General features: G+C 44.8%; 1 protein-coding gene and 1 long non-coding RNA gene across 3 annotated transcripts; one reads left to right on the top strand and one right to left on the bottom strand.

The window, feature by feature from the left end:
* Positions 1-5917: 5917 nt before the first annotated feature.
* Positions 5918-12445, bottom strand: LOC136762050 (uncharacterized). 2 transcript variants are annotated; one of them, XR_010820428.1, is made up of 4 exons: positions 12168-12445; positions 6711-7006; positions 6519-6590; positions 5918-6096 (listed from the first exon to the last, which is right to left on the bottom strand). It is a non-coding gene; the product is annotated as an uncharacterized LOC136762050 (long non-coding RNA). The 2 variants fall into 2 exon arrangements; XR_010820430.1 differs by having other exon boundaries at positions 6711-6905; positions 12168-12441.
* Positions 12446-13900: 1455 nt separating this feature from the next.
* LOC136762033 (cathelicidin antimicrobial peptide-like) lies at positions 13901-15420 on the top strand. Its single transcript, XM_066716206.1, has 4 exons — positions 13901-14123; positions 14345-14467; positions 14904-15011; positions 15245-15420. The coding sequence occupies exons 1-4, from the start codon at positions 13953-13955 to the stop codon at positions 15284-15286; spliced, it is 444 nt and encodes a 147-aa protein (XP_066572303.1). The 5' UTR covers positions 13901-13952; the 3' UTR covers positions 15287-15420.
* Positions 15421-18868: the final 3448 nt, after the last annotated feature.

Genomic DNA, 18868 nt, shown 5'->3' with positions numbered 1-18868 from the left:
TATACTCACAGAGTTACTCTAAAAACACGGTTACTCACCCTGCTACTACCTCTTATTAATCTCTTTTAATGGCTAGCCACCATGTTCAGCTCTGCAGGTTCACCCTCCCCTGAATACAGGGCTACCGCCATCACGTGGGTAACTCAAAATGGGTTTAGGCAAAACCCCTTGTTGCCCTCAAGGAGCACCCATTGCTACATATGGGAAGTGTGTATTTTGTTTGGTAGTGCTTTAGGGGTTTCTACTGGGGAGGAATTAGTTCTCCTGTAGGCGAGTGCCTTATAATCTCCTTTGTTTTAAAGGCGTGCGCTTAAGCATATTTTCATAGGGGAGGGGGGATAGCGATGTGCCAGAAGATGCATACTCTACATACTTACTTGGAACTTTGCATGCAAGGTATTATCCCGTTAGACTGATAGAAATGATTATTATTGTTGATTATTCTGTGCATAGATTCTGTACAGATAGTTTATTGTGTTTCTCTTTTCCCTACCTCTGTAATTGGGTGGGTGGACTCTTCCATTTGTGGGGAAGGAGTATAAATGCTGTATAAACAGACAAGAAGGAGTCTTCTCTTTCTGCTGGTGAAGAGGAAGGGTCACTAGCAATTAGTGGTGCTGTTTGTGTTGTGCGTAATGCACAGTTTTTCCATTAGTGCTGGTTTAGTTTGTTTTGTTTGTTTTTCTTCTTAGTTTTTTTTCTTTTTCACTGAATTCATGGAGTCTTTTTGGTTCAAGAATGTTGTCTTGAGTTGATCTTTCTGGACTCCAAAGGCGAAGTAAAATACTTTTTTCCCATGACTCTGACTCTGTTGCCTCAATTTGTAAACCTTTCATAGCCGCTTCCCACAATACATGAGTGAACAGGATTTGACAGTTATTATATTCAGTGAGGAGTCCATTCTCCATCACCTGGGACCTCACAGTAAAATTTAGAATCAGCTCTAACATCGCCTCCTCTGTTACTGATGCTTAGGAGACATGCCTGCCCTGACAAAACTAAATAACCCCCAGCTAGGACAGACACAGACTGTAAACCTGTGTAGATATGTAAATTTCATTCAATAAATATATTACAGAAGACGAGACCTGACAAATATTATATCCCATTACATGTTACAGGAGCTCACCTGCGTAACACCGAAAGCCTGCTGGCCTTTTACCTGGCCCAGCTGGCTGAGGCCCTGGACCCAGTCACTGCGTCACAGAGAGAGAGATAACGGTGGCAGCCGACCTGCTGGTCAATGTGATGCATCACGGCGCAAGGGCAACTGGACGCTCCTTGGCAGCTATTGTGGCGGCACGCTGCCAGCTCTGGCTGTCACAGGCAAGACGAGTGCCTGTCACGAACAGGTTTCGCCTCATAGACGCTCCCATAATGCCGGGCTTTACTTTTGGCCCCTCCAGGGAAGAGATGCTGACGCGCACTCCCCAGGAGAGGGAATAGTCCCTGCGGTGACCCAGCCTCTCAGGCAGCCTTCAGGAGCTAAATGTCTCTCGACCTTGGCGTCCAGGCAGCAGCCCAGGCAGCAATCCCGCCCCCTGGCTGATCTTCGAACCGGTAGGCAGGCGCCCCTCACGGCAGCCCGGCGCCAGACCTTACATCCTGAACCCCGGCGGTCTGGCATGACATGCATCAGGAGGACGGCTGGCGGACCTCCGCCCCCTTCCTCTCCTGCACCTCGACCCTGTGACATTACAGCAGTCTCTGGCCCACCCGTACACCTCCCAAAAACTCCAAACTATAACAGTTGGCTACTCCCCGTAGTTTCAGGTCCGTCCACCCCCCTTCTGAGACGTGGTGTGGCTGCGAGTGAGGGACCCGTTGCAGTGTGTGGCACTTTGCGTCATAATTGCTGCTCTCCTGGAGAAGTGAGCAATTTGCGAAGCGCCCCCACTGGGGCAGCACGGAGGATTCTCATCCCCACACTTCCTAGTTCCCATAGAAAGTGGCGGTTTCCGCCCCATCTTGGATTGGAGACGCCTGAACCGCCACCTCACGGTGTTCAGCATGCTCAACCTGCGAACCATGTCCCAGGCCATCAGGCTCAGCGACTAGTTCATTTCAGTGGATCTGAAAGTGGCTTACTTTCACATCCCTATTGCGCAGGTGCACAGGAAGTTCCTCCGCTTCGCCTAAGAGGGCCAAGCATTCGAGTTTGCTGTTCCCCCCTTCAGCCTGTCGCTAGTCCCACGCACTTCTTCGGTGCAAGAGAGTCGACTTCACCTGCTCTGCCCTGTGCGGCCCTCAGGTGCTATTTGGAACGCTCAGACCAACTGTTTGTGTCTTATGGAGTGCGGACACAGGGCCAGGTGCTTTCAAAGCAGCGCCTCTCACATTGGATTGTGGACACCATTACCATGGCCTATGAGTCCACCAGGACCCCTGGTACGTTGCCTTACAAGCCCGCCCTCTATATAGTTCGTTCATTATGCATTGTGTTGTGGTGGTGCATGCGTCTGGCCTGTACCCCACTCTCTCTCTCTCTCTCTCTCTCTCTCTCTATATATATATATATATATAATATGTGTTAAACAGCAGGACTGTGGCTCCATTCTGACTGGTGTGTACATAGTTCTTTGGTCAGCAGGTCTGTGGCCGCTCTGGCTGTGTGCCATAGAGTAAGAGTCCGCTGCTGCTGCCCTCAGTGGTAAGCACATGAGCAGGCTCTCGTGTCCGCTGTGTATATAGTTAATTTGTCAACACAGTAGAGCTAATATTGCCCTGCGTTAGCCAGTCTAACCAGCAGGCGTCAACTGCTCCTGTGTTCCATGCGTGACGCATGAGCTTGTTCCTGCATCCTGTGCTGTATATATTTCATTTGTACGAAATCTACTTGTCAGCACAGCTCTTCCACTATTCAGTTGATTTGGATGCTCCTGTGCTGTGCACAGGCGGCATGAATGTTCCTGCTGCCACGTGATATATATTTTTGTTCATCTGTACAACATTGTAGAGCTGGTGTGGCCTCGCTCCTAACTGGGCTAGTGGAGCAAGCAGCCAATGCTTCCATGTTATGCGAAGACTGCATGAACGGTTTCCTGCACACCGCAATGTTATGGTTTGATGGTCATGGTAGAGCCTGCTGTTGTCCTGCATTAGCTGCACTAATAGGTGACAACTACTTCTATCTTACATGGTGGTGCATGATTTACTTCCTGCACCCCGCGATGTGTTTAGTTGTTATGACAGCACAGTGGAGCTGGATGCTCTGTACTGTTCAGTAAACGTGATTTTCCTGTGCTGTGCAGAGGCAGCATGATTGTTCCTGCTGTAATGCTGTTTATACTGTTATGTCCAGCTGTGGCTGCTCAGTGACTAGCCAGCTGTGTGTTATTCAGTGGGTCTGTGGCCCCGCTCCTGCAGGATCAGGGGTCCATTACCACGTTAATGCGTGGAAGATGCACAAGTTACTTGATGGCCCGTGCCATATTTTGTGCAAGTAGATATACAGCCTCGCTCCTAGTTGCACTAGTAGAGCAGCCGGCCTTGCTATTGTTAGTAGAGGGCGTAAGAGTTGACCTCTGTATATACCGCTTTGTATATGCTGATTGCAGACAGTCCCCAGTTGAGCGTGACTACGGTCTTCGCTCCTGGACAGCCCAGTTTGGCCCGAAGGGGCCTCTGTGGCTCCTGTCTGAAGTTGTGTTGCTGAGGCCCCTAGCGGTACACCTCGGGGCAGGCTCCCTTATCAGCTCGCTGCCTCCCCCCTTGTGACGGTTTTGTTATACAATAACCCCTCCCCCTTGGGCAGTGCTTCCGACTTGCAATGCAACCCCGCTTATCTGAAAAAGGAAGCGCTGCCCAAGGGTTGCAAGGTTGCGCGGGAGTCCTGCTCCCGGCAAAAGAGGACGAACCTGCGCTGACGTCACGTTTATAGAATAGGAAGTGGAAGGGACCTGTTCTGAGTGACGTGATCAGGGGCCAATGACAGCTTAGATACAGTGATGTTTGATCGGATTCCTGTGGAAGTGCACAGAAACCCCTCCTCCTTGGGCAGTGCTTCCTTTTTCAGATAACTGGGGTTGCATACGCAACCTATCGTTGTATACATTGTGGTGCAATCTTGTATTTCTAAAGGCATTGAAAAACATTGCACATAGATGTTTTTGTTTGATTGTTTGATTTCATGTGTGATTGTAAGCTGATGTAGCGTTATGTTGGGTGTATTTTGATAAGAGCATTTTGGCTCTGAGCTGAAGCATTGATCTAAAGAAGACCTCTCCCCCCCAAAGTTATCAGATTTCCTTAACTCATCAGCTTGGAACTGGTTTGCATCAAAGTGACAGTTTTGGGGAGGATGGCACCGAGAAGAGGCCAAATAGTTTGGAATTCTGCTATGAGATGTCTGGAGAAAGGGGCCTGTAGGTGATAAAAACTCTTTGAAGTGGACGAGAGCCGAAATCCCGACATAGAGCTACGAACCCGGGCCAACCGGCATTTCCAAAAGATGGCATGGATTGACATCAGTCATAAATCAAGCCCCCCTCCAATAGGACACTGGGGGCTGAAACCGAAATCCAATCTCAAAAATTCAAGAACCAATCACCTATTGATCTGACAGACTATAAAGAACAGCGCACGGCTTCTTTTGCTCTCTCTCTCACCTGAACCAGAAACTCGCTGCCACAGCTCAACCTGTAGCACTGTTGCCCGAACCGGAACCAGAAACCAACCAAGTCTTTGCCGGCAACAGAAGAGTTAAACTGGGAGAAGGAGATTGAGCCGTACGAAGAATTCTTTTAAAGGACTTTATTAAATAAAGAACTTTACAGACTGCGCTGCCCGCCTGTGCCCACCTGATCAGTGGAGTTTTACAGCTGGACAATTGACTAAGTCGACTGTATACGAAAGTGTTCAGTCATTTAAATAGCTATTTGAGTCTTAAGAAACTCGACCCTTGGAACAAACAGGGCCCTGCTTTCCTCAAAGACTTTGTCTTCAAGTAACTACGGTGGAAACCCTGCTTACAAAGAAGATTTTGTGCACAACCTTGGAGCCTTCAAACCAGTGGAAAATCTGTTTGGAAAAGACTCTACATTCGTGAAACCCCAACTTCCAGGTGCATCGACTGAGTGGAAGTTCTTGGACAAAGCCGAACCGGACTGCCTTTGTTCCAACCACACGGACCTCGTGCCGTGTGCTGTTATCTGAGCCCGAAGCCAGAGAGGCCTCTCTGCGACGAAGTTCAGATAAGTTTAACAGTTTGGAGTTCATGATTCATGACATTTGAGAAATCAATTAGAAATGTTAATCTGTGATTCATAACTCTAGAATGTGTAATATCTTTTAGTTTTCTTAAATATAAATGTGTGTTGCATTAAACTGTTTTGTTGATAATTTTAGAAATAAAATCTGTCAACGCCGAGAAATATCTTCTCATTCCTGTTTAACTGTTTAGTCTGAAATTGACACAAGTTAATAGACACCAGATTATAGGTGGCCCTGCCTATCCTTAATCATTGAATAATAATCAGTTAAGGGAAATTGTGGTAACAAGTAATGATAGGATCTTTCTCGGCACCTAAACGTAAATGAGACTGATATATATATAACGAGAAGTTACCTGACATAAATACTAACCTGCGTAGTTATTTAATGTCTGACTAATAATACTAACGAGAGACTCACCTTCGTCTTACTAACCGGTATTGTAGTCAATGTGTACCTTTTTTGTTGAATGATTTGTGTATTATCATATGCGATCCCATGGTCTTTGATTTGGTCACGGAAGTGATTCGTCTTTGATTTGTTGATCTAGAGTTGAATTTTAATTAGTTTTTCCCTTTTGTATAATTAGTGTAGTGCTACATTTAGTCTTTGTTTTTGAATAAATTTGACAATTTATATCTTTGGAATTGGTGTCTGCGTCCAATTATTACAGAAATTGAGTTCTACAAGATTCCAGGATTCGTGATAAGGTGATACTATAAATTCACTTCTTTAATTGAAATGTATAAGTGTACTTTACGCTACACTGAGTTGAGAATCACACTATTACAGCAACAACAACAGCAGCATCAGCATTTACATCACAGCAAACCTCTTCAGCTGTTCACACAGCTCCACCTACAGGCCAGTCCTCCAGTCTGCCTCCTGAAGATAAACACAGTGGAGATGAAGAAGCTGAGAAGCACAACGCCAGCAGGTACAAATATGTTATCTCTGCACGGGGGTTACACCAAACACCATGGATAGCTATCGACCAATGTTTCTATCAGAGCCGCCTATAGGTGCCTGTGTGACTGTAGGAGACCTCGTTCTCCAGCTTGCTGGGATCGATCCTCTTGTTCCGCTCTTCTCTGACCGAGCGGCCGAATGTTTTGGCCTCGCTTCAGGCTGGTTAGAGCTTTAAATGATTTTAACACCACAAATCACAAAGGTCCAAAGCAGGAATTGTTAAGTGAATACAGAACTGACCAGGACAGCCTAAAATCTTATTCAGTCTTAGCAGCTTAAAAAGAAGTCATGACACCATGTCTACATCATTGATTCTCCTGCAGCCTTCCTGAACTCACGCTGAACATCCTGGGGAAGACGACCGTGTTCCTGCTCTTCTTGACCTGCTCCATCATCGCCATCAGGAAGATCTGGAAGAACCGCAGTGAGTTACAACACCACTGTTCGTTCTGCCTACAGAGCCATTGTGACTCATGTTATCAAAGATGAAATAAATGTGCACTGCAGTGTATATGTATGTGAGCACACACCTTGATATTCAGGCAAACACACCCGAGTATATCCGAGAGACACGTGTGCTTTGACTGCTGCTTGCCTGTGCTCTTCATCGTGGCTTTCTGCACAGGAGGACCTGCACAGTGTCGCTTTGGTCTTCATCACAGGAACAGCTAATTTGTCCTGTTTCCCACAGATGCCAAGATGATCTTTGATGTCGACCCACAATGCTTGAAAGAACAGAAGAACAAGCCTTTTGTCTGGTCTTTTGACCTGGCAGCACAAACCAACGATCTCTGGAGCTCCGTCTGCAGGAGTTCATCACCAAACCCTGGATGGACATTAGAGAGAGGTGACTCCAGCAGCGGTCCCAACACACAAGGGACATCGAGCATCACATTTTAATAGAAGCAATTCTATAACTCTCCTCAATAGGGTCCGCCAAACCTTATTATTATCTGTCTGTCTATCATCTATATAACTGTCTGTACTGTATATCACCTTACTGCTAATAAATTATATTACATGACAGTTTTCAAACTAGTACACTGTGTCTGAGAGGTGAACAGGAGTGGAGGAGTGGTCTCACACACACACACACCAACATTGACACACACTAACAGTCTGACACACACATATGCACTCCCAGTCATCCACACTGACACACACTCTCACACAGAGCTGCTTCTAGGCATGAGTGACGTAAGCGGCTGCTTAGGGTCCCCACCCGCTAGGAGGCCCCCTTGTGAAAAATCATAATAAATAAATCAAATAAATTTACAATTATTTTCTATAACTGATTTTCATAAATGATCACAGTTATCAAAGAATGTACAGATTGTGTTCATGAATGAGTCGTGCCCAGTGGTATCATTAATTCAAACATCATCATTTATGTGCCAGAAACCTGCTATTGATCTGCAGCTGTGTCCTAATGGCTTTGGTGTGGCAGAAAAGAAGAAAAAATATATTTTTAATGATGATGACATTAAATGTGTAGCTGCACCAGATAGCTGGCTGGCTGTATGTTTATCTTTTTCCTTTCTTTTTCCAGTCTAAGTTCACCTTACCAAGCCATTTTATTATAACATGTTCGTTGTGTATTTGCATCTATATTGACTTTTACCTTGAATAGGATCTACAAGAGCTTTTTTCTTTTCATTTTTTTTGCCTCTCTGCTATAACACTGCTACCTAGTTCTGCAGCATCAAGGATCAAGTTCAATAATTATCCACTAAGTTAAAATCAGCAAATTGTCCTCCACTCCTGTGTTCCTGGTGAGCTAGAAACCCACTTGGGTCACCAGTGTTAGCTACTCAAGTCTGTACTCATTTTTTGTGGGGAAACTATGCCTCTATTGGCCCAAATTGGTGCTTTAAACTATTTAGCAACTTACGTAGCACACTCAACACGCCCTTTCTGTAAATCAGAATCATTACATTGTAGACTGTGATTATTTAGCATTTGTTTAGCATTACTACGAGCTATTGTTCAGTGTAACTGCGTGTGTCCGGCTCGGTCTTTGTCTGTATTCAGATATAAAGCGGACATTAATTTAGCTATTAGCAGTCCTGCGTGGGAGGGAGGGCCATCCTCACAGCCTTGTGTCATTCAACGCAACTTAGGTGTGCACTGTCCTCATTGGTTACAGGTGAAGTATTTAAGAGCCCCCTGGACCCCTGCGCCAGCAGTCAGCGCCAGCAGACTTCAGTGCCCCCCTTCCGAAGGGCCCCATCTCTAAAGGGCAGGGACTCTAGCTGTGGGACTCTAGCTGTGGGACTCTAGCTGTGGGACTCTAGCTGTGGGACTCCAGCGAGGAGCAGACTGCGAGGAGACGCTGCACAGCAACAGCAACAGCAAGAAGTCATAATGATCTCTTCGATTCCCATCCTGCTCTCTCCGTCTTCTTGGCGTGCACCTGCACACCTTTGGTTCCCTAATCCCTCTAACCTCATCTCTCTGCCTCTCCCCTCCTCCTCCCTCCAATCCACTCTCTTGTGGAACTGCCATACAGCTTCCGACAAGGCCGAATTCATCTCCGCCTTCGCCTCCCACCACTCCCTGGATTTCCTCACTCACACCGAGACATGGATCTCCCCAGACAACTCAACCACCCCTGCTGCCTTATCCTCTCTGTTCATCCTGTCCCACTCCCCTCGTCTTAGCAGGCGGGGAGGAGGAACAGGGCTCCTGCTCTCCCCTTCTCTCCTCTTCTCTGTCCCCCCTCTCTCTACTCTATCTGCAACTACTACCCGCCGCTCCAGCTCATCCAGAACTCTGCGGCTCGTCTGGTATTCTCTCTGCCCCAATTCACACACGCTACTCCACTGCTGCGCTCCCTCCACTGGCTCCCGATACCTCAGGTCAAGACACTGACCCTCACCTACCACTGTCTTGACCACACTGCACCAAGCTACCTTCAGACACTCATCTCTCCATACATCCCCACCAGACCACTGCGCTCCTCCAGTGCCAGAAGACTAACTCTGCCTCCTCTCCACTCTCCTTCCTCCAGAGCCGCTCCTTCTCATCCCTGAACCCTAAATGGTGGAACGACCTGCCCACCGAAGTCAAAACAGCAGAGTCCTTGACCTCATTGCGGTGCTTACTCAAGACGCATCTTTTCAGACAGTACTTATAATATTAGTGATTTTAATCCCTTTAAGATAGCACTTCATACCATTGTATTATGCTTCTTGCATTATTGATTGATTTCCTCCTTGCTCCCTTTCCTGCTCTGGGGACAGTCTGGCGCACAGACACTGTGCACACACTGAGCATGCGCCCCCACTTCACGTGAACTCCAGTTAAGTTCACACTGATTCAACTAACTGACATGATAACCACCACCGCAGTACCGGTTAACACCAGTTTATGCAATCAGAGTTTGTCAACCCTGACTTTCCTTGATAACCCCGAGTTAAATCTGAGTCGGTTAAACTCCCTTTGTAGTACAGCCCTCTGGTTGGAGGTGAGAACAAAAGCATAATAAAAAACAACAAACAAGAATCCAGTTACATCGTAATTAACAAAATGACATTTTCATGATTTATCCCAATTCCCCTGGCTGAGCTGATCATCCCTCTGTGACAGAGGCTGTGTGAGAGCAGACGCTCTTATCCAGGGCGACTTACATTTGTATCCATTTATACAGCTGGAGCAAGCTAAGTGAAGTACCTGCTCAAGGGTACAACAGCACTGCCACAACCTTCCAGTTATGAGTCCAGAGCCCTAACCACTACTCCACAGTGCAAAGCTGGTAGAGACTTATCCACATAGACTTATGGCTGTAATTGCTGCCAAAGGTGCCTATACCAAATACTGACTGAATGGGTGATTACTTATGCATTCAATTATTTTCTGTTTTGTATTTGTAATTAATTAATTTGTAATTTAATTTAAAATGCAGATCATATTTTTCACTTTGACATTATGGAAAAAGGTGTTGATCAGTGGCAAAAACTCCTGATTAAATCCATTCTGATTTCATGTTGTAACACAATGACATGTGGAAAAGACCAAGAGGGGTGAATACTTTCAAGAGCCACTGTAAAATCAAGCCACACAGCAGTCTCCTCAGACAAGCATTGGCAGTAGAATTAACTTTACTGAGAGCTCAATGACTTTCAACGTGGCACTGTTATAGGATGCCACCTTTCCAACAAGGCATTGTTTTAAATTTCTGCCCTGCTAGAGCTGCCCTGGTGAGCTGTAAGTGCTGTTATTGTTAAGAGGAAACATCTAGGAGCAACAACAGCTCAGCCGCGAAGTGGTCGGCTACACAAGCTCACAGAACGGGACTGTTGAGTGCTGAAGTACGTACTACGTAGCGCATAAAAATAGTCTATTGTTGGTTACAACAATCACTTCTGAGTGCCAAACTGCCTCTGGAAGCAACGTCAGCAACTGTTTGTCAGGAGCTTTATGAAATTGGTTTCCATGGCCGAGCAGCCGCACAAGCCTAAGATCTCCATGTGCAATACCAAGCATCGGCTGGAGTGGTGTAACCATTTGGAGTGGTGAATCACACTTCACCATCTGGCAGTCCGACAGAGGAATTTGGGTTTGGTGGATGCCAGGAGAACGCTACCTGCACGAATGCATAGATCAACTGTAAAGTTTGGAGGAGGAATAATGGTCTCAGGGCTCGGCCCCTTAGTCCCACTGAAGGGAAATCTTAACGCTACAGCCTACAGTGACATTCTAGGTGATTTTGCACTTCCAAATTTGTAGCAACAGTTTGTGGAAGCCCTTTCCTGTTTCAGCATGACAACCCGTGCACAAAGTGAGGTCCATACAGAAATAGTTTGTCGGGATTGGTGTGGAAGAACTTTACTGGCCTGCACAGAGCCCTGACCTCAACCCCATCCCACCTTTGGGATGAATAGAAAAGCTGACTGTAAGCCAGGCCTGATCGCCCAACATCAGTGCCCGACCTCACTAATGTGTGGCTGAAATCCCCTCAACAATGTTCCAACATCTAGTGGAAAGCCTTCCCAGAAGAGTGGAGGCTGTTATTGCATCACAGGGGGGACCAACTCCATATTAACGCCCATGATTTTGGAATGAGATGTTTGATGAGCAGGTGTCCACATACTTTTGGCCATGTAGTGTATGTACTTTGACCCCCTGTCCAGTATTTTTGGAAGATGTTTGATTATTTTAAGTACTGTAATCTATTGAATATGTCATTAAAAATGTTTTCAGTGTGCAATGGAATACGGCCCCTGAGGCTGTTTGCTCCGTCCCTAGAGTTCATTTGAAAAAAAATAATTCTGTGACATACACTTAACACTAGAAGCGCCAAGCTTATGTAATAAACATCTCTACTGCATTTTAACTGCATAAACACGAAAATAAATAAGTTATAAACACATTTACCTAGAATAGCCAAAGTCTGGTTATTTTCACCAGTCATTAAAATACATAATAACTCAAATAACGCATAATCCTGCCTGCCCTTTACAATAGAGTCTGTCTGGCACTCAAGTGGCGATCTCTACCGGTCTACAGTCTTTCATGTGCTTGACAAACACACACATTGTACAGCATTACAGGTGTTTTCTTACAGCTGTCAGATTGAGCTGATACAGTGATTACCCGCAAATAAACATGGATTGGAAACGGAGACTGAAGAGAGCTCGTTTTGGACATGCCGTGTATATGAACATGACTGATTCAGGGGATCAGTGATACTGGCAATGACAGATCAGTCGTGGGTTTGTGCCAGTGCTGCGAGTGAACACTGCGAGTGAAACGCCAGGTCCAAATGGCACAGAGTGCTTTTACTCCACTGATCAATACGCGATTGTTACTGCACACAGTACAGAGTGCAATATTTATTGATTTCTCATCCTACTATCACAGCTGTGATGTCAAACAAAGAAGCAGTAAGCTAATTAAAGATTAATGTATCCTTCTAATTAGTTTTTCTATACTAAATACTAATTTAGTGTTTGTGTCTTGAAAAGTATCTGTATAATAGTACTCACTGTGAAGACTTGGGAATGATGGGTAGATTATCATGTGGAATAAAGTAAACAGGTGTGGCTGACTGGGGAGGAAGACCTCAGAGAAACATCAGAAATGGAGATCGAATGGAGAAGGTGACCTGAACGCATGAAAAGAGGGAACACACTCCTCTCTCTGGAACTCGTGTGAAGCAGGTTGCTAAAGCAAGGCCTTCTGGGAAATGTGGGGAAATTCCCCTGCTCTGCCAGACAAGCCGATGCAGATGTTGCCCCAGTCTGTTCTCTCCTGTCGAAAAGCTGTTCCTCCCGTCACTTCCTGACACTGTTTCACAACCTGTGCGGCACCTTGACCCTCCAGAGGAGAGACCATGCTGCTCTGTTTGGGCTTCAGCTCGTGTCCCGTGGCCTCCAGCTCTCTTCTCTGTTCAAAGCAGCAGTGTGTTCATTTGTAACTGAACAAACAAATCAATTCATGTTGCAATACGTCCTAAAGTAAGGATTTACATTTTTAATTTGGACACATTGTACGTACTTACATACATTCATTGAAGTGGCTGCCCTCACATGCACACATACTGATTTATTATAAAAGCAGTCAATGTTTTATATATGTATTGTAGTGATCTGGGACTATTATGTGAGATGCAGGAACTGCACAGTGTGAGTCGGGGGTAGGGAGATCTTTTGAGGATCAATCTGATTTATTGCGGGGAATTATTGCAGTTTCTGGGGTAGAAGGTTCAATTTAAAAAAACGAATAACAAAATCACTGAAAACTGCAACCTTTTTCGAATTGCCCACACAAGACTTTCGTGCTATAATTACAGATTCACAGATTATGATTATTTTATATTAAAAATATAACTTTGGTACTGCTAAAATGTTAAAACAGTGATTTTATTGTAGTTGCAATTTACACACCATTTGGAGTATGCCTGGCAGGGATAGCGAACCGTTTTTCTTACTAATGTTACATTTCCATTTATAATTAACTTTGGTTAAAAAAATCTAATTAGTTTGGTAAGAACTGCAGAGTAAAACTGGCCATGGAAAATGAAAACAAAAACCCAGAGTCCGACGCTTTTAATCAAGAAATAACAGTATAAGTGATTACATGTCAGGCACAAAAAACAGTCATACACATGCACAGTAAAGACAATGCTGATATTGCAATGCAGTGGAAACACAAGTCCTAAAATCTGCACAAAGGAATGTCTTGCCATGACAACTACAATCTAACCATATTGGCAACCTTCATAACTAAAAGGTAATTGATAAAACAAATCAATAAAACATCAAAGAAACATACCATTTCCTGTATTTATGAATTCCACCTGTTTTTATTATTACACTATTATTAATTATTATTATACCCCAGGTGAAGAAGCAATTTTTTTGTGTGTGAAAATATTTTCATTGTTTCCATGAAGAATCCAGATGAGTTTTTCTTAGCTAAAGACTATTGTTGTTTATACATTACCAGATAATTGCAAAATACAACAATCTGTTCACTTTATCAAACAATATTGGATTGCTGGGACTGGTAAATAAAACTCAATTCGCCGTTGTTTATCTAACCTATACAAAAGTTCTGGTGTTGACATTTAGATAGAGTACATACATCCGACTGCATTTCCCAGCAGATCGCGTCGAGTGTGGAAATTCCCAGCGCTGGATTGCCAGCCCCTGTGCTCCCTTGTGTTGCTCAATCTGCAGCGGACAAGCTGCGAGGGTTTAAAAGGCAGGCCCCTCTGTCCCACCGCACCGCTCCCAGCTCAGAGTGAAGGACTACCCAACAGGACGAGGATGTCTGCTGTAACCCTGCTGCTCGCCCTGGCCGTCCTGGCCCCTGTGTCTCTGGCCAAGAGCACCTTCGGTTTCGGGGACGCCCTCTCTGCAGCCACGGCTCATTACAACCAGATCAGCAAGGAGAGCAAAGCTTTCAAACCTCCGCAGAAAAGTCCACTGCTGGGGATGGTACGTATGGCTATTTGCCGGAGTGAGACACAGAATAAAGTGGGCTGAGGGAAAGCTCTTGTACATATACACACTGACCCTTATTTATGAGAGAACACTTCTCTATTGAAGATACATATTTCACAGTAAAATGTATAGTTCATATACAAATTCATTGAAGAGCTGTGAGTATTATTGTGTTTGACTCATACAGAGGACCTGCTGTTTTTTCTCAATTTCAGTCGATGTTCATTCCGGGTGACGGCTCTTCAACTGAATATACCATAAGGTTCACTCTGAAAGAGACGCTGTGCCCCAAATCCGTGGACTATAAGAAGGAGGAATGTGCCTACAAGGAGAATGGGGTAGGTTCACACTGTGTCTCGGCAATGCCAGCATCCCTCAGAAGCGCAAAGGGCATCAGTCCAGCTTGCTCTGTGCATCATTACGTCATCAGCTGGGGTGATTGGAAACCCATTTCTATAGTCGACGAACAACAACGCCCAGTGGAAGACAATTAATTTATCTCAAACCAACTTGTCTTGCTGTGTTTGATCTTTTTTAACTTCTCCCTATTTGTCTGTCTGTCAAAGCTCTTGGTTATCTTCTCAGTCTTGTGTGAAGCAAACTATTATATTAAACTAATGTTGGTAACTGAGGCATTTATCATAGTGCCGTCATTTTATACAACACACCCCAATCTCCCAAGACTTCCCACAAGCCCAGAGGCCATTCCTCAGAGGCACTAATGTACAATAAGGGTGTTAGAAGCCGATGGATATTCCTGTCCTTCCTTCGCAGGCTCTGCTGAAGTGCAGTTCGATCGTCACTGTCGCGAAGCAGAGGCCCGGCGAGGCGGACACTGTGGCCGTGACGTGTGTCGAGGTCACAGACCCAGCGGAGCGCAAGGTAAACCCACCAGCACCTGCGACAGGAACGACATCCGACGGAGAGCACTCTGTTAAAGAGATTTGCTCATTTAAACAGTGTGATGTGGACTTGATTGGGAAACTTTCCACTGGAACACTTTGCCAGGGGATCATCTGTTGCAAATTAGCGACAGTGTCTTTTGTCTTTCTGATTATGAGGTGAAACGTACTTACTGAAGATGAAGTGTGACGGGTGTTAAATCTCTTTTTCAGAAACTGGAGGCAACCCCTGACTTCTGGAGCCTGTTTGGATGAGAACAAGGAACCCAGTCATGGCAGCACACCATCGCCACACAAAGAGCTGCACTGATATTGTAAATAATGTAATTGTTAATTTATTCATGTTCATTTATTGGATTGGATTCTTAAATAAATCTGATTGAATTCCATCACTGCCTGAGTAATCTTATCTGTATTAACATCCCTTTTCACTAGGAATTGTATATTTTCTGAAGCTTGTTTTTCTTAAAAGGGCTCCACAGCAGTTTAACAACAATCTAAAACTACCTCTGTGTTATCGTTCTACATTTCACTACCAACATTCATGCCTCAATAGAAAATACATTTTGATCAGCAGTATTTACATTCATGTGGGACTTCAATTAAGAGAATAAAACCAACCACAACAACTAAGCAGACACAATACTCCTTAGAAACATGAAAATGAATATAATACATTATCAGGTCACCATTCATCTCATTTTAAATGCGTAGAAGTTAATGTACAGATATAAGACTCTTTGCCCTAGAATCCATAATTGACAAATCCATAGACTGATCCAGGAGTCTCTGAGTTTGCAGTCCTCTGTACCCAGTACTTCCAGGCACACACAGCACAGGCCATGCAGATAATATTAACTCAACCACATCTATTCCGATACTCACACACTATATATTACATATACTCAGCAGCCTAATTTCACACATTTTGTTATAAAAGACAGAACTCTGATAAAAGTGTTATTCCTGTGTAGCACATACATTTATATTCATGAGGAATTATTCAGTGACGAGTCATTAATAATGTTATCTAAGTCTTCAGGCTTCAGCCCCGAATGTTTTTGGTCCATCCCCAAACCTTTTGATGTTCGAATTAGTATTATTATCAATTTTATACCACAATGATTGATTGTCCTTGTCCATACTGCGCACATCACATGCGCTGCGCACTGCAAGAAGCCCCGTCTGTCCGTGGGTCCAGCTGTGATTGGTGGATCATGTCTGTGCTGCTGTGATTGGCCCATCATGTCTTTCACAAGTAGAGACTAGAGTAGCGTGAACTGCACGACCCATCCTCAGGAGTGGCGGGTTGTTGTGAGGTAGAATTCAATAATTCATTAGCACAACCACAATAGTAAAGAAAATACAACCGATATTCGGAAATTCTTCCCAAAGCCTAAAGAAGGCAAAATAAGCGAGGATCTGCCCAGGAGAGAGGAAGAGCAGGTTGAGACTGAGAGAGCAGAGCAGCAAGAGCAGGCAGAGCTAATGTTCACAGGTTTGTGGCAGTAGTTGTCATCCTCATTATTTTTTTGCTATTGAAGCAGAGCTGCAGCACTCCAGACACATTTTTGTCTTTTCCTCAAAGTTAGTTTTAGACATCATTAACCCCAATATTATTTGTTTACTAAATCATATTAATTTCATGAAAATGAATGCTTTTGTCATTAAAAGTCATTGTTTTTAAGCTACAATGTAAAAGTCTGTTTCTCTCTCTCATCTGCGCTGACCAGTGCGCTCTGCAGCAGCACATAATCCCACACCTGCCTGATTAGCTGAGAGAGGTCCTTTGCATTGGCTAGGTATTAATAGAGTCACGGTCTGCGACTGGGAAAAACATGGGCTGATGACAGATACATAGTTATGTCCTTTCCGTTGGTCAACACCATGCCTATGTTCTGCAGTTTCGCAAACGCCAGCAAAGACGCAATGTAAACAAACTGCACGTGGTTCTTTTCAGCAGAATCTCAGGTACGCAGCTAAAAACGCAGGTCTCTATCATAAATAATTTCCTCATAAATTAATAGTTGTAATTGATGAATACTTATTGTAATGTGGTGTGTGGACAATAGGTATGTGAGCTTAAGACAGCAGAGGGTGCTGTTTCCAGAAAAGCTCCTATGTTTTAGCCAGTTCTCTCCAGGGCCTGATTAGCTAATTGGCAACAGCTGCATCTCCTAATCTATGATGATGATGCCCAGATCTTCCTGTCCTTTTCCTCTTCTGACCCTCTCATCCCCTCTCGCATCTCTTCCTGCTTGTCTGCTCTCTCTGCTTGGATGCACTCGCACCACCTCAAGCTCAACCTCTCCAAATCGGATCTCCTGTTTTTCCCCAACACTTCCTCACCTTCTGCTGATCTCTCCATCTTCATCCCCTTGGAATCCACCACACTCTCTCCTTATTCTTCCGCTAAAAATCTAGGAGTCACCCTCGACCCTGCGCTCTCCTACACCCAGCACATCACCACGCTGACAGGCACCTGCAGATTCTTCCTGAGCAACATACGCCGGATCCGTCCCTTCTTCACCGACAACTCGACTCAGCTGCTCGTCCAGTCACTGGTCCTCTCCCGCCTGGATACTGCAACTCCCTCCTGGCCGGCCTGCCTGCATCTACTACCCGCCCACTCCAGCTCATCCAGAACTCTGCGGCTCGTCTGGTATTCTCTCTGCCCCGATTCACACACGCTACTCCACTGCTGCGCTCCCTCCACTGGCTCCCGATACCTCAGGTCAAGACAATGACCCTCACCTACCGCTGTCTTGACCACACTGCACCAAGCTACCTTCAGACACTCATCTCTCCATACATCCCCACCAGACCACTGCGCTCCTCCAGTGCCAGAAGACTAACTCTGCCTCCTCTCCACTCTCCTTCCTCCAGAGCTGCTCCTTCTCATCCCTGAACCCTAAATGGTGGAACGACCTGCCCACCGAAGTCAAAACAGCAGAGTCCTTGACCTCATTGCGGTGCTTACTCAAGATGCATCTCTTCCGACAGCACTTGTAATATTAGTGATTTTAATCCCTTTAAGATAGCACTTCATACCATTGTATTATGCTTCTTGCATTATTGATTGATCCCTTTGTAGTACAGCCCTCTGGTTGGAGGTGAGAACAAAAGCATAATAAAAAACAACAAACAAGAATCCAGTTACATCGTAATTAACAAAATGACATTTTCATGATTTATCCCAATTCCCCTGGCTGAGCTGATCATCCCTCTGTGACAGAGGCTGTGTGAGAGCAGACGCTCTTATCCAGGGCGACTTACATTTGTATCCATTTATACAGCTGGAGCAAGCTAAGTGAAGTACCTGCTCAAGGGTACAACAGCACTGCCACAACCTTCCAGTTATGAGTCCAGAGCCCTAACCACTACTCCACAGTGCAAAGCTGGTAGAGACTTATCCACATAGACTTATGGCTGTAATTGCTGCCAAAGGTGCCTATACCAAATACTGACTGAATGGGTGATTACTTATGCATTCAATTATTTTCTGTTTTGTATTTGTAATTAATTAATTTGTAATTTAATTTAAAATGCAGATCATATTTTTCACTTTGACATTATGGAAAAAGGTGTTGATCAGTGGCAAAAACTCCTGATTAAATCCATTCTGATTTCATGTTGTAACACAATGACATGTGGAAAAGACCAAGAGGGGTGAATACTTTCAAGAGCCACTGTAAAATCAAGCCACACAGCAGTCTCCTCAGACAAGCATTGGCAGTAGAATTAACTTTACTGAGAGCTCAATGACTTTCAACGTGGCACTGTTATAGGATGCCACCTTTCCAACAAGGCATTGTTTTAAATTTCTGCCCTGCTAGA

Source organism: Amia ocellicauda, chromosome 2 (assembly GCF_036373705.1).
Source record: "Amia ocellicauda isolate fAmiCal2 chromosome 2, fAmiCal2.hap1, whole genome shotgun sequence".
In the NCBI taxonomy this organism is placed as follows: domain Eukaryota; kingdom Metazoa; phylum Chordata; class Actinopteri; order Amiiformes; family Amiidae; genus Amia; species Amia ocellicauda.
Note: the sequence above shows the minus strand (reverse complement) of the source record. Positions and strands in the feature narration are given on the sequence as shown.

Excerpts from the sequence above, each read along its gene's own strand:
- LOC136762033 (XM_066716206.1), top strand. The coding sequence starts at position 13,953 with ATGTCTGCTGTAACCCTGCTGCTCGCCCTGGCCGTCCTGGCCCCTGTG. Across the intron at positions 14,124-14,344 it reads AAAGTCCACTGCTGGGGATG|TCGATGTTCATTCCGGGTGA; the intron begins GTACGTATGGCT and ends TCTCAATTTCAG. Across the intron at positions 14,468-14,903 it reads GTGCCTACAAGGAGAATGGG|GCTCTGCTGAAGTGCAGTTC; the intron begins GTAGGTTCACAC and ends CTTCCTTCGCAG.